This window comes from Python bivittatus, unplaced genomic scaffold (genome assembly GCF_059951505.1).
Source record: "Python bivittatus isolate LINGU-HERP-01145 unplaced genomic scaffold, Pbiv_v1 ctg000580_np1212, whole genome shotgun sequence".
NCBI lineage: Eukaryota > Metazoa > Chordata > Lepidosauria > Squamata > Pythonidae > Python > Python bivittatus.
The window spans coordinates 1,839,758-1,855,724 of record NW_028277087.1 but is presented as its reverse complement, the minus strand read 5'-3'; the positions used below and the strand labels follow the sequence as shown (position 1 = coordinate 1,855,724).

At 41.0% G+C, this 15,967-nt stretch overlaps 1 protein-coding gene across 2 annotated transcripts in view; it reads right to left on the bottom strand.

Moving 5' to 3' along the window:
- KDM4B (lysine demethylase 4B) overlaps positions 1-15,967 on the bottom strand; it is a 180,842-nt gene that overhangs the window by 26,535 nt on the left and 138,340 nt on the right. The window contains exons 10-11 of one of the 2 annotated variants that reach the window (XM_088149338.1): positions 13,370-13,542; positions 5,401-5,855 (exon numbers count right to left, since the gene is read on the bottom strand). In XM_088149338.1, coding sequence (XP_088005464.1) covers positions 5,401-5,855; positions 13,370-13,542 — 628 coding nt within the window. The remainder of the gene's footprint in view (positions 1-5,400; positions 5,856-13,369; positions 13,543-15,967) is intronic. The other variant, XM_088149339.1, reaches the window with a different exon arrangement.

The following is a 15,967-nucleotide window of genomic DNA, read 5'->3' as shown; positions in this document are numbered from 1 at the left end:
CAGATCCAGGCACCGATTTATTTCACCTTCCTCTTTCTGCATATTAAAATTCTGAGTTGCTTTCATGGCAAATTACCAAATGCCCACCATTGACACACCTACCTGCTCACATACATACCGCAACACATCTCTGTGTAAAGCCATGGAACCAATTAGGTGAGAAATGCTTTGTCAGAGGGAAACAGAAAGGGTTGCCTAGCAATAGTGATTCAATACTGTTAAAGCAGTGAACATATAATATTCAGCATTTTGAAAATGCCCAATTCTGTACTAGAGAAGCCTTGATGGCCTCTCTCCATCTTTATTCTTTTGCACAAGTGAAAATTATTTAAAAAACAAGAAGTTTTTCTCCCCATTTTTATCCAGAAAAATATTTTTCTTTCCTCCTTTAATTGTTTACTCTAAAACAAGTGTCAAGCACTGTATTAGTAAGTATAATTCTTTGAACCTTCATGGTATAACTTAAATCAAATCTGCATGTTCCCACCTGGCCTGAGGTGTATTTCCTGCAAAACACTTTTCCTTTTGCATATGTAAGAATGTTAAGAGAGCTGAGCCTTACTTGCCCCTTCAAATAGTGCTGGCCAGATCCCGGTCTGCCATGTATTTTGGCATGTCATGTTATCTCATCTCTTCTTTGGGAGAACAACATCTACTTATGAAAGAAAACTTTAATTCCTGGGAATGAACAGTTAGGTATTTGCTCATTCAGGTTTCGAGAAACATATCCACAAGTTGGGCCAGCTCTGAAATGTTTCTGCATAGCTACACTGTCCAGTCCCATTTTCAACTGTTCTGATTCCTCTCAGTTGCCTTCCTGACAACTGCCTTGATCAAGATGGGATGCAAAGGCAGTTTAGCTACACCCTGTGGCTGACTACCTAGAGATCTTACACAGATTACTAGTGAATGGGGAACTGAAGAGGCAGCCCTGCTTTTTAGTTAGCAATTTAGAGTCTGTATTAAGTTTTAACACACGGCCAATTCGACCTCAACCTTAGTTCATAAATGTATTCTGCAAAATTGGACCTGACCCAACTCAAACATCTATCTCTAATCCTTCATCTTTTTCTGCTGCTCTTAGTGGCATTCTGATAAAATTTTAACACTATTGATATGATCCGGGGGAATCCTGGAACACCAGCAGGCACAGAAAATAGGGACGACAAAGAGAGAAGGCATTTAGGAATCTATTTCAATTCTTCCAAAAAGTTGACAGATATTCATGACAGGGCAGGCCACGTATTCCATGCCTTTGTGCCAAGCAGCCCACAGCTAGTGCAGCGATTCCCAAAGCTCAGCCAAAGTTCTCTTATCACATATACGCAGAGTGACAACAACAGGCACAACAGAACCTCCTAGGATATCAAAAGAGCAAATAAAGAAGGGATCACAATGGTCAAAAGAGAATGTATAAAAAAATTTATTGCTGGGTGGCAAGCTCTACCCTTTCACAGCCAAACAATGAAACATGTGGCGTCTGCTGTGCCCATGACTGGCCAGCAGCACAAGCACAGAGTTCTACTTTGGCCCAGAGCACTTCAACAAGTTGCAGCAGTCTCGTCTTTTGGAGGTTTCTGGCCCAGCCTGCCATGGAAGATTCCCAAGCAAGAAAAGACAACTTCCCTATGAACAGCCATGCAGCAGCAGTGGGCAGGAGCACCCAGCAGTGGCCCCATCAAGCCTCAAGGATCTTGTTGATTTTCAACCAGATTTTTCTCCAGTCGGCCGCTATTATGTCCGAGTACTGCTTGAACAAAAGGTGCCTCAAGCGGGCAACCACGTTGTGGGGCAGAGCATGCTTCCCTCTGCCCCCGCAATAGCTAACAGTGCTTCGCCACCTCCGCAGCTCATCCGGGGGGACCATCCGGGTGAACAGAGCTGCCGCGTATCTCGCCGGCTTGCCGCTAACGCGCTTGAACAACTCCCGCCTCTCCCTTTTAGGGATCCTCCACAAGGTGATATCATCCAAGCGTAGGACTGCCTGCAACAGGTTAAGGTGGATTACTTACACTGAATCTTGCAACAAATGCTTCCCCATATCAAATCCACAGGGCAGAACCCCTCTGATAACCGGCCAGCCCAACACGTAACACAAGTTTAGATGGAACTCTAAACATGAGTCTAGACCGGTGTTTCTCAACCTTGGCAACATTAAGATTTGTGGACTTCAGCTCCCAGAATTCCCCAGCCAGCAATGCTGTGGGGCCCACTGGTGTAAATGGACCCTACTAGAGGTAAGAAGAGAGTGCGCAGCTGGCAACACAGAGAAACAAAGGACACACAGCAACAATTCTGGAAGGAGGAGGGGTTGGTTATAAAGACCTGTCTGGCTCCTTTTTGGGGGGGGGTTCTTTTACTCCAATTACCATCGTAACTATTTCTTGGACAGGCAAGTCCTTTTCTATCATAGGTCATCTGGTTATTATGCCTGAAGTCTTAACATCTAGTTAGAGTCTAGTATTGTGGTTATCCAACTTTGAAACAAGCTATACTCTTTCCCACTGTTTTGTGTGTGGTAAACTTGCATATTTGATCTCTCTGTCCATTGGCTCTGCATAAATATACTATGGGAATAAGGTCAGATATCATCATTTGCATTAAGGGTGATCAGAGAATGTACTATCTTCCTGGACTGGCTTTCAATTTCTCACCCAGCAGTCCAATACACAGGGGGCTCTTCTCTATCCACTAGGAGGCATACTCTTTTCATGAAGACTTGTCTTGACCTGTCTTCAATCAGAGGTACAGCCAGATGCAACTGACAATACATTAATATAAGAATGATACCAACCCTAAGCCTAAACAAGGGATCTCTATACTAAATATCAGCTAGGTCAGAAGCGTAACTGATGTCAAGAAAATATGTTAAAGAATAAGCAAAAATTCCCATATTTTCAAGATTTTTTTCTGGAAAAGAACTTTCTTCTAGTAGAAAAAGAGGGGAATATCTTGATGTTCTGGATGGTCACAAGTAGAGAAGATGTGTAGCTAAGAGTTCACCAGTCAAATCTGTGAACTCAAGTGGCATAAGCTCAAAAATAGATGACTCAAGGAAACAAAACACATGTTGATGGATTCCTTTCCTCTCTTTCCCTCCAAAACAGCAGCATGGAGACAGATATTGCTGGATCTCTCTGCTTACAATATCTCTTTGGAAGGAAGGCAAGGTTTGAAAGCAGGATACTATCAAGTACTATCAAGAATGCTGCTTTAAGTGTTACAGATGCCAAATGGAACCAGGCAGAACTCTCTTCTCTTCCATTTCTCAAAACATGCCTTCTGTGTAAATTGTGGTTAACAAAATACTGAGATAGTAAGGCTTGAATAGCTATGGAAGGGTTTAGAAGGCTTGTTACTTAAAATGATTTGTTGTGGTTGTTCTCAGAAAGATGTAACATAAGGTATATTGTATGAAAGTTACCACTAAGCAACTCTCTTTTCTTCCTGAGTGTCTATGGGGGCAACTGAGTCACTTACAGGTGGGACTGAGTCACTTATAAGTGGGACCACCAACACAAAAGGATAAAAACAGAGTCGGACAAGAAGGACACAGAGAAAGAACCTGCCCACTGAGCTGATGGAACTGACCACGTTGCCACAGTGCCCCATTGCACTGTAAAGTGACCTTAAATCCGACAAATTGTTATGCCCATACTGGCCTTCCATGTTGGGTGCCCTTCAGATATGTAGGGACTGCAGTTTCCATAATTCTCAGCTAGTATGGTCTACAGTCACGTCACACAATTTATCAACTACAAAACTACACAGTTACATAATTTATCAACTACATCGGTCCATGACATGCACACTTACACTACATTTCTTCCTATGTTTCCTCCCCTCTCATTCACAGTAGTCTTTAAAACCTGCATTTTCTTCCAACGATCCATGTATAGCCATTGATAACGAATGCAGCCATCAAGTGCATTTTTCAAGATGGCACTGAAGAATTCAATTCATGTGGGACAAAAATCACCCAGAGTCACTGATCGAGATAGGCAGCCATATAAAATGAATGCATGAGTGAATGACTGAAACATGAATGAATATTCCTACTGGCCTCATTCCTTCTGTGTTGCATCATATGTCAGAAGGAAAGTGACACAGCTTATGAACTAGGAGGGGATTATTTCACACACTATCACAAATAAGCCTACATGTACTTTAACTAGCCTAATTATATTTTGATAGCCTGAATTAACTAATTATCCTATCTGGTAATCGAAGGTGATTTTTAAACCTCATAGGTGAATAAGCTAGTGACTACAGTATTCTCATGCCTGATTCAGCTGTGGGTGAGGAGAAGCTTCTTCAAAATAATGAAACATTTTAGGATAGGAGGCACTAAGCCATTTCTGCCACGAACTTCCCCGCGTCAGAAAGAAGTACGGCATTCACGAAATAGTCACATGTGGAGCAATTTCCAAAGTTGCATTTTTGAAGAATGAGATTGTATTCTAGTGCCTGGAAAGCTAACCTTCAAAACAGGTTCACATATATCCACAGAAATAGAAAACCTGTATCACAAGACTGCACTAAGGACAAATAAATGGGAAGATTGTAAGGCACTGTTGCAAGCTTGAAAAAGTGCTACAGGAAGGGAGAGAAATGCTATAATTTCCAAACATTTCACTCTGCCACGTGAAGCCTTTTGAACCACACAACAGAAAGCTGTATTGCCCTGGCTGGGGAAGGGTGAGGCTGTGTCCACATCATGCAACTCCACAGACCAACAGAACATGCAATCCATACTAGACATCTACCATGAAGACAGCATAAGATTTCCACATTATTATTCCTTTTTTAAAAAAAAATGAAAACATACTGTTGGAGAATGTTTTTTTCCCAAACAACTATCAAAGCTCCTGAAGTGCTCAGCCTGAGAAGCTCATTTCCTTTTGTGTCCATCCTACCAGGTTTCCAGCCAAGCAACAAACTGCAACTTCAACAAATACTAAATGTATCTATTCTACAGCTCTAAGGGCAGGGAAGATAAGTATGAAATGAGCAGAGAAAGGAAGAGGAGAATAACACACTAGGAAAAAAGCCAGCCAGCTCTTTGAAGCATTTTGGAATAGGATCCCACACCACAATTCCTGGGCAATAATTAAGCAAGGTCTTAACATCTCAGTGATAACAGCAAGGTAGATAGGACATTAGAGATCTGAAACGGCATGTATTCATGTTACGGTTTCAAATCATGCATAAAAAAAACCCACCTTCTTTTCCACCTATAACCAGACCTCATTAATTCCCAAGTCTTAAAAAAAAAATAGACAACCAATTCTGGGGAAAAAATGCACATAAGCTCTTAGCCCAGACATGAAGATAGGCATGTATCTTCCCACCAGACTGCTGGGTTTGACTTCACAAGGCCCCACTTTTATCCAAGCTTACCTGCAATTTACTGGGCTCGCCAGGCAGCTCCGCATCCTCTCCCTTGACACTCTCATCTTTCACACCAAGATCCAAAGAGGGCATTTGGTCCCTTTTCACGAACCGCTCAAAGACTTCCTGGCAGGATAGGTGCTTCTTCTCCAACGGCGCCTTTTTGCGCTGGGGAACCACATACAGCATGGGGATTATGGGTCGCTGCTTCGACTCGTCCTCTTCACCCGGACTTTCGGAAGACGGGGTGCTAAGGTCAGGCATGGGGGGCAGGTTGTCTCCCGCTGCGTGCTTGGCATCAGTCCCTTCTTCCTCTGGAGGGCTCTGCTGCTGCCCCTCCTGCTTTTGCAGATGTGGCTGGGGGAGGAGCAGCGGAGGAAGAAGCTGGTGCAAGGGGAGCTGCTGCTTCTTCTTCCTCTCCCCTTTAACTCTTGGGTTGCGCAACTTTGGCTTGTATTCCCCTGCTTGACAGAGAAAGAGAGTCGGTTCCAACAGGTCCACTGCAAAAGACGTTCATACTGTCATATGGCTCTTTTGTTGTTTTACATCGTTTCTAATTGTTGTAAGCCGCCCAGAATCATGTATTTGAGAAGGGTGGCCGTATTCAAATATACAAATTGTGAAGCTTCTTTTTTTCTCCCAGGATAAGTCAATCTGCATTTCCAGAACTAAACACTGCAAAGGCTTCCAGAAATGTGTGACACCATCTTTGGCCCATACGAGGAGAAAAATGGATTTGAGTGACTCGGGCTACATGTGAATCTTAGTTAAATAATCACTCTGAACCTCTCATAAAACAATCTCTCCCCATCCCACTCCCAAGTACTTTGTGGACTGAAGAGGGAGAGAAAGGATCAGATAGGAGGATTGCGTGCCATCAAATCACTGTTGACTCTTAGCAACCACCTACAGTAGATAGGACAGGATACCGTACGGAAAAAGGGATCCAGCCCTCCATACTTCTGGTTCTGAATCTACCACCGCTGACTCCAACTCTGCTTAATTCTGGCATATTGCTCCAGATGAATTGCCCCAAAGGGAAAGTGGCCATTGCCAGAATAAAAGTTTCCCTGTCCCTGGCCTCACTCATATTCAACGGAAGCTGTGATCTATCCCTTACTATTTTTTTTATAATGACAAAGATGATGTCAATTACTATGACTCTAAAGCCGCGAAAGAACAAAACCTGAAACAAAGGTTAAAAGGAAACTGTAACGCAGGCTGACCTTCACATTCTCAAGCCTAACTTTACCAACGTATAGGCTAGAAATGGGCACACTACTGGTGCTTTATTTATCTGAAATATTATATACTGCCCTGTATCAATAGGCTTCAGAGAATGCTATAATCATATAAAGTGTCTGTACCTTGGATATTGGAAAAGCTGGAGCGGGCTGCTGAGTTAGGAGATTTAATCAGGGATCAGATCTAGTTCAAATGATTCCTGGAATCCTACAGATTCCTGCAATATCTTGTATGATTGTACCTCACACAGATACATCAGTGGAAGATCGACCCTCCAAGGATTCTCTTGATGTAATGAAGTGATCCTTGCTTATCTGAAGGTTAGACAGCCCATGGCCACCCAACCCCAGTCATCCATTATCAGGTACACATAGATCATGTCATGGCCTTAACTTTCTAATCTCCTCTGAGACTTGTGAGGCAAAGATGCTTTAGTATGAAATTGGGTGAGGGATGATATGAGGGACTGCGTGTTTACTAAGTGTCTTGCCCGTGCTGCTTTCCACTTCTAGAAAGCCTGTTTATAGCAGACTCACTTTCACAAAGGTGGAGAGAATCCCATTCATGTAATTTTCTTAACACGCAAACAGTTTAAGAGCATAGTCAGCACCAGTACTCCCTTTTAGACATGCTTTTGTCAATACAAACAGCCAATCTTAAGGAGAATTAACGGCTGATTAAAAATGAAGCAGCAGTTTATGAAAACATGGCCTTAGTTTAGTGTGGAGAAAGGGGAACACTAATTCTCAGGCCCTGAGGAAATGAAGAAGGAACAAAGCTTTAAAGCAACCATAAAGGGATTATAAAACGGAGCAGTTAGCAGAAGCATGGCTACATACACACACACAAAACATGCAGCTTCCAGATTGCTGAAGTTTGTTTTTTCAATCACAATAAGAGGATCACTTCAGAGGTTCAGTAGGAGTTATTCAACTCATTTCAGCCCTGCCAGTACAAAACTCAGGAAATGAGGTGTCAAATAACACCTCCTTAAATAATTTCTCTATTGGCTTCTCTTGCAAGTTCCTTGAAGACAGAAGCAGCACTCAAAGCCAGGTCCTGAACCAGATGTATTGTAAGATGCCATTACAAGAGTGGCAACTGGAATCCAGTCCCCCACTCCCCAGCATCCTATCTCATTTCTTTCTTATTCACTTTCCTGACCAAAACAATACATACATACTCACACACCCCAAACCCTACCATCTATTATACTCTCCTGCTGTGGGCCCTTGAGGATGTGCTGATGATTGCATCCACAGTCTCCAGACAGATAGATGCTCCAGTATTTCTCCACAGTGACAGCCAGCCACCCATAAAACAAAACAGAGTTCCTGACTTCCATCGGCCTCCTTGACATCTTGTTGAAGAGCAGTCCAGCACACATATCACACCCCCTCCCCTTGCTACCCTAGAAATGGTAATTTCTGCTGGCCTTCAAGTTGGTCCTGACAACAACTGCCTTGACATCGCTTCTCTGATTGCCGTTGTGGTGAATTAATGAAATTTTATCTCCCTCCCTCACCAATTTCATGAATAAAGCTATTGGGTCTATTCAAAGGATAGTAAATAACAGTCCACCAGAGAGGCACCATCCCATCTATACTCGCATGAGACAAGAACATCTGGACCCTTCTGCCTACAGAATGTCACTCTGTTTTCGGAAGACATTTCTCAAACAAGAGAGATGAGCAGCCATGAAGTAACTGCAGCCCTCATCTGCAAGATTTACCAGCTACCTTCCCAATTTTCAGAAGCTGATCTCAGAGCCCAGCAATGCCAGTGGCCAGGAAGGTGGAGCAGGCAAAATCAGAGTGGCCTGAACATAGCAGGGAGCTCTGTGAAACGATTAAACCCCAACCAAGAGAAAACTGTTCAAACTCTCCGCCCTCCACCCAAGAAGTCTTTGTTGGCAGAAGTCGGTGTCAAAACACTTCCCAGGAGCTGGCATTTGAACAGTCTTATTTACAGCCACTTATTTAAAAATAAAAGAAAGTAACAAGATACAGCTTGTAAGTAATGCTTCGCAATAAAGCTGTTTTTGAGCACCGCATGGAAAGGAATAATGAATTTCCTTAGATAAACAAATGCACTGAATGAAAAATCAGACTGGATTTCTCTGTGGCCATTCCAGGAAAGATTATAGTAACCCTCCACACACAAGGGAGAATGAAGCTGTCTCCAATCACCAGGTCCTGAGCAACCAAAGAACATGGCTGTTGTCCTCTGTTGCTTCTGAATAGCAGTTACCAGATTTGCCGAATATATAACCTCCTATGCTGGCTGTGGATAATGAGAGTTAGGTTCACAGCCAGAAGATATCAAGTTGGGGAAAGACGCTGTGGAGTCATCCCAAAATGGGGCAGGCACTGGGAACTGTGTCACGTATACTGTTATTCAAGTGTCATCACAGGAGTCAAGTCAATAAGCCAAGTGAAACAAACATGTCCTAAAGGGCCACTAGTCGTGACAACTGTTTGCCGAATGAGCAATAGTATACTACTATAATAACATCCAATTTCTGGAATCAACCAAAGGAGAGTGTTTTGCTTTCCCACTTTGTTCTGGAGAGTTTCAGAAAGATCTATGGATAGCAGGATGCTGGATTAGCTGACACCAATTTGGTCCAAGTTAGTCAGCCTATTTCAAGATTCTCCCCTTTTCTGCTTTCTTGGGTGGGAGGCAAAAGAAAATATCGAATATCCAACTCTGGAAAGTGATTAAGTAGCCCTGCATAGAAGATTTTTCTCAGGAAAGAACAGTCATGATTCTGCTTTGGTTAGAAGAGCTTGAATTGCCAAAGGCTGATTCACAAAGCTTCAGTGATTCCACATGGGATCTACCCACCATTAAAAAAATAGAATTATCTTTCTGGTTATCTGATCTGTCATTCATAACTGAATTATCTGACGCTGCTGTCATCAAGGAATGGATTGATATGAATATGGGAGTCAGCCATGGTGGGAACCAAAGGGAGGACACTGGCAGAAAGTTAACATGTTGGCCAACAAAGAAGTCACCAACACATCTGTTGACCAGTTCTGTGTAAAATCTAACTCAAAATCTGAAAAAAAAAAGCTAGCTCCCTATTTACACAAAGTTCATGAACCAGACGCAGGGGCTGGCTCCTAAGGGTTCACATTAACCAAGGATAACTGAGCCCAGGAGATGACAGCAACATCTCAGAAAGAGCCACAAACACTGCTCAGCCACAAAGGCAGACTTCAAGGAACGGGGCTGACAGCCTCCATCCCATCAACCCTGTCACTTTAGCAGTTGCCTGTAGCAGGGTTCAGCTCTAATTTAAAAGCTGTTCATCTCGAACACAACAATTCATCTCTCTCCCCTCCTCTTCTCAAGGCTCCGATGCTCTGCCGGTGCCACTTATCTCTCATCCCCCAGGAGACATTGGCATTTTTCAGGCCATTTATTTCAGGCTGTAACTGTGGGGGCTTGCACAGAAGCCAAGCACGTATTGCTCAATGTGCTGCTGCTTTTTTTGAGAGAGAGCCGCAGGGAGCCACTGGCTCTGGTTGTGCAGTGCCTTTGCCACACACTAGTGGACTCCTTCTCTTGCTTGAGGAGCAGGAGAAACAGGCCTACCAAGGTGTAAGAATTCTGAATTGGCTCAGAATATGCCATCTACAAAAAAGGGAATATTGGCCAGATCTCCATTAAATCAACAGCAGTATTGTTATTATTATCAATTAACTAATTAAAAGCAGAGACTATTTAAAATCTTAAATATTTCGACTTTAACCCCACATTGTCCTTGCTTAGCATTATGCTACAATGTACCTTGGTTTGGGTTTAAGTAATCGGTGAACCCTTCATTCATTCTTCCATTTATATAAAAATGTATATACATTTATTGTGACAATAAATTGTTACATTTTGTAACAAAATATTGTAAGCATTATGTGCAAACAGACCACTACACCTTACTCATCAAACCACGGTCTTAAAAATTCCTGATTTAGCATTATGTGTGAGCAAATGAAATAAAAATGAATATAAAAAGGAACAACAATTAAGCCAAAAATACAGTCCTATTCAGCTGTTCTAAATCCTTTCATGATGAGGGAAACGTAGGCTGTTAGGAGATTTAATTTTAATTAAATATATTTTTCACAGCACATTAATGGCCTGGATCATAGTTTGGAGATTGTTGGGATAGAGCTTTCGTTGAAGAAATCCAACTTCTATGACCTGGAAAAATACGTATAATGCTTATGCTACTGTCCATTCTATTTCTATAGTGAAGTGGAAAGATTAGGAATCTCACAACCTACAAAGTTGGAAATGCCTGAACATTAGAAAACTGTGCTATATTATAGCTTCTAAAATGTCAGACCTTGTTCACTCATTCTTCTGTTATCCACTTTTTTAAAAAACAGAAACTGAGAATTTCAGAATTTTGTATTACATTTTAAATCATTCTCCTTGCTTTGCATGGTGATAGAATATTCAAAGTCTACCTTCCCCGCCTCTCATTCAGGCTTAATTTTTAAAGGTCCCAATTATCCATGTTCATTGAAATGCAACAGGTGCTGAGTGAATCAGCAATCTTGCAACATGTTTTGGAATTTCATTTGAGGAAAGCATTTACTTTTAAACCAGACTGGCATCTGCACTGGCATCACATGCTTAACTGCTCTATGGGATTAAGTGGAATTCCCGACAGCCCTTCTACTCTGCATTGGAACCAATGAACTGCAAGGTATCACCAGGCCATTGAAACAAATGAGGTTACCAGAGCAGAGAGATCACTGTCCAGCGAAGACCACAGTTGATGAATTGACCTAAATGGATAAAAGGTGCTTCTGGCCACTGAGATCCTATGGCACTGGTGGATCCTGGTGCACCTCCAACTGGCATGTTATCCTTTCCCTGAAAAACATCTTTACTGAGAACAGATTGAATCTTTCTCACCTGGGTGGACAACCTATTCCCCAACAGGATTTTTGTCTTGTCTACTGGATAGAATAGTGTTTCTCAACTTTAGCAACTTTAAGATATGTGGACCAACTCCCAGAATTCTGGGAGTTGAAGTCCACATATCTTAAAGTTGCCAAGGTTGAGAAATACTGGGATAGAGCCTCAACTTATCAGCCCTTATCTAAGACATCTATTGCCTCACCTGGATTCCATGAAGATCAGAGGTGAAGCAGGGTATCACCTAAATGTGGATACTAATTCAGTCCACATTCTCCAGTGGTTTCATGTTAGATAATGTGGAAACAAACCTGAGTTCTGCGGAACCTCATGACACAACTCTCATGGAATACTGCAATAAGCTCTCATTGTCACTTTCTGCGAACAGTCAAACAGACAAGGAATCACTGTAAAGCGCTGCTCCAAACTCAGACAATTAATCCAGAAAGTTGCTCTGGCTGATGGTACAGAAAACTACTAAAAGGTCTAACAGACTTAACAGGCTTTCATTCCCCTCATCTCTTCTTTGAGTATAATTTTGCCAAGTGACTAAGCTGTTTCTGACCCAGCCACACTCAGGTGAATCTACGAAATCAACTTTATTCAAATGTAGCTGCAGCTGGACAGCAACCACTCTTTCAAGATGCTAGCAAGCAGCTCACAGTTACTTCAATGGTCAAGCTAGCTTGCTGTGGCACAACTTCTCAGTTACATGTCCAGCCACATTCATCAACCTCTTAAGACATCAATAATGAAGGAAAAGAAACAGATCTCAAGGGTGGAATAACAGAGATAAAGCAGACATAATGGCTAGGAAAAAGGGAAAGAGATTCTTTTCTGACCAGTCAAAGGAGTTGAATACTGAAGGGTATTTTCCCCTCCCAAACTTTTCTTTGTGTTATGCAACTTGTTGCTTTCAGAAACTGGTTGCTGCTTTTGTACTTTCTATATTCCATAGCTTTACTTTGCTCAGAGTAAAAGCAAAGGAATAAAGGGTGGTGACTGATAAATTATCATTAGCAGCAACACCATTATACCTCTTAGGAATGTGCACTCACTATCCCCATATAGAGACAGACAGGGAGAGTAAGGAGAAAAACTTCATCCAATATGAAAAAGTGAAGATAATCTCAGGAAATGCAGAACACAGTTTTACAGTTATTTATTCATACACACACACACACACACACACCACTACCACCACCACCACCACCTAAAGACTCATGGCCCTTATTTGCAGGTGGGCCTTCTCAGTGGTAGCAGCCCATCTTCTGACCTATTTCCACACTGAGGTCTTCCCTGAATGTTAGTTCCCTTTCTCCCGCACTTTTAAACTGAATTGTGTTATTTTTACATAGTTTTAATCTATTGTTTGTATTTTAGTTATTGATTGTAAAGCATTTGGGAATTTGTAATAATGAGAAGCACCATGCAAGTATCACCCATAAGTAAGTATTTTGTGGATACGTAACAGCAAGCTTTTAAAGCCTCACATCAAATCTCAAATTTTGACAGTTACTTCAAATCAGACAATGACATCTTGAAGGCTCCACAGATCAAAGACAACTGCTTCAGCAGGCTGGCCTTTTAAATAAAAGTCACTGGCCAAGTCACTTTGAGGTGTCTTCTACGTTTCCCCTCCCCCCTACACTTCTTTTAGAAAAGACTGGAATTGGAACTGTGATATCAACTGCCAGGGGTCAAAAGGGACTATATACCCCAGTACCAAAAGAGTCTGGAGTTCTACCATATTTCTGAAACTGAGAGAAATGTAGGAAGCATCAGGCCACAGCCTTACCCTCTTTGCTGTCTGATGCTTTATTTTTTTCTTCTTCATCCAAGCTGGGGACTCTTCTCTGATCCTCCTTCTCTGGTACCTCATCCAAAGTGGTCTCCATTGCCATAACATCCACAAGTGACTTCTGGTCCTGTGTCTTGTGCCTTCGGGGTTGGCTTCGTTTCCTGTTTGCCCTGGATTTGGAAAGGAAGAAAAATGTTAAAAGGGAGGGTTGCTGAAGGAGCATCTTCAGCCATTTATTGGCCAGAGCAAACATGAAGAAAAACCCATTTACAGAATTTACAGCAGGTGCAAGAGGGTCACTCTCACACATTCAGAAGAATCCCATAAAAGTAAATTTGCAGTTCATTTTCCCTCTTTGCACAGATCTGGACAGTAGATGGGAAGAAGAATTCGAAACTCAGCTGTGACCTCCCAATCTGATATTCTGCAGCCTGATAATAGCTGCCAAGTTGCCTGCAGTAGATCTATACAATTCAGACATAGAACAGGATCTCAGAGGGCCCTCAAGTCAGAGCTGCAGGAAAGGGGCAGAGACCACTGCACCAACATCCATGCCCAAATTTCAAGCTCCTCTTGAAACTGGCTGTTTCTTTTTTAATTATTTTATTCAATAAACACATACACATACATACAAACATAACAGTGATTGATAACAGTGCTATATCCAGACATACTTCCAAATTTATCCCAATTATCTCATTTATCTCTTTAAATACCTGTTGCCAGAACTTCTGTACCTGTTTACAACTCCACCACATATGTAGATAAGTACCCGACTCCTGGCATCCCCTCCAACATGTTACTGAATATTTCCTATCTGTTTGGTTTAGTCCTATAGGTGTCAGATACCATCTCCAGATCAATTTAAAATAATTTTCCTTTATCCTTACTGACATAGTTTTTAAAATATGCGTATCCCATATCTTACCCCAACTCTGATTACTTATTTGTGTTAAATCATAATCCCATACTGATTTGAGATAATCTTGTTGATCTTCAATTTCTAATAATATAAATTTCACTTGTTTCACCTTTAATAACTATATTGTCTTCTTTGTCTTCTCTCTCTAAAATCATCTTTTCAAATCTTGTGTAACTTCTACATTCTTTATTTTCATTTATCCACTCCCTAATCCAGTTCTCTAATTGTAGACAATTAAGCCACGTTATCTTTCTTCCCCTTAACACCTCTCTTATTCTATCTTTACTATTCATTTATTTCACCCAATCCTTTATTCAAAATATTTTCTTCTCCCTTAATTCCTTTTCCAATTCCTTCTTTAAATTTTGCCCAAATCCTTAAAATAGTTTTTAAAAAGGGGTTCTCAATCCCATCCAGCCATTTCTTAGTTAGTTTATTAAAAAATACATTTTCCAATTTCCATTCCACTTCTTGCGTTTCCATCTCTAACTAGTTCAACTCTCCTTGTCCTACCATACCATCTATAATATAACTTATTTGATTAGCCATATAGTAAAATCTTAAATTTGGAAGCCTCAGTCCTCGAACTTTTTGAGACTTATACCATCTATTTTTATTCACTCTTGCTTTCTTGTCCCCATTACAAAGATTATTAAACATGGTTTACCAACTCTTCATCTCTGTCTCTGATACCTTAATTGGTAACATCTTAAATAAAAAATTGATTCTAGGTAAAATCTTCATTTTCATAATTGCTATTCTGCCAAACCATGATAATTTAATTTTCCTATAATCCTCCAACTTTTTAATCTCTTGCCTTAATTTATAAAAATTTTCCATTTCTAAATTATCTAGCTCTCTTGTTATATTTCTTCCTAAAAATTTATCAAATTCTTTAACTTAATATTTATTTTTTTATTATTCATAAACCATTGCTCTCTCCTCTTGCTGTAATTAAATAGCATCATTTCTGATTTGGACCAATTTATTTCCAGCCCTGTCATTTCCTCAAATTCTCTCAAGTGTCCTTCTATTCCCTCCAATGACTCCAAGGGGTTTTCAATAGTTAATAAAGTATCATCTGCAAACAAGCTTACTTTAATTTTCCTTTTGTTCCCAATCCCTTTAATGCTTTCATACACAAGTTTCTATTATTATTTTTAGAGCTGGCCATTCCACACAATCAAAAGCCTTAAATATGTCAAAGCTATTAGACCTGCTTTCAGTCTGTTTTTATTTATTGTATTTATTATGTTCAACACTCGTCCAGTTAAATTTGACATCTGCCTTCCTGCTATAAAATCACATTGATCCTTATTAATATATCTATACAGAAAAGTGTTCATTTTTTCACCATTATTGCCGTCAATATTTTAGCATCCGGATTTATTAACGAAATTGGTCTATATGTTGTTGTTGTTTAGTCGTTAAGTCGTCTCCGACTCTTCGTGACCCCATGAACCATATTGCACCAGGCCTTCCTGTCCTTCACTGCCTCCCTGAGTTTGCTCAGTTTCATGCTCATTGCTTCAGTGATGCTATCTAACCATCTCATCCTCTGCCGTCCTCTTCTCCTTTTGCCTTCAATCTTTCCCAGCATCAGGGTCTTCTCCAAAGAGATCTCTCTTCGCATTAGGTGACCAAAGTATCTGAGCTTGAGCTTCATTATCGAT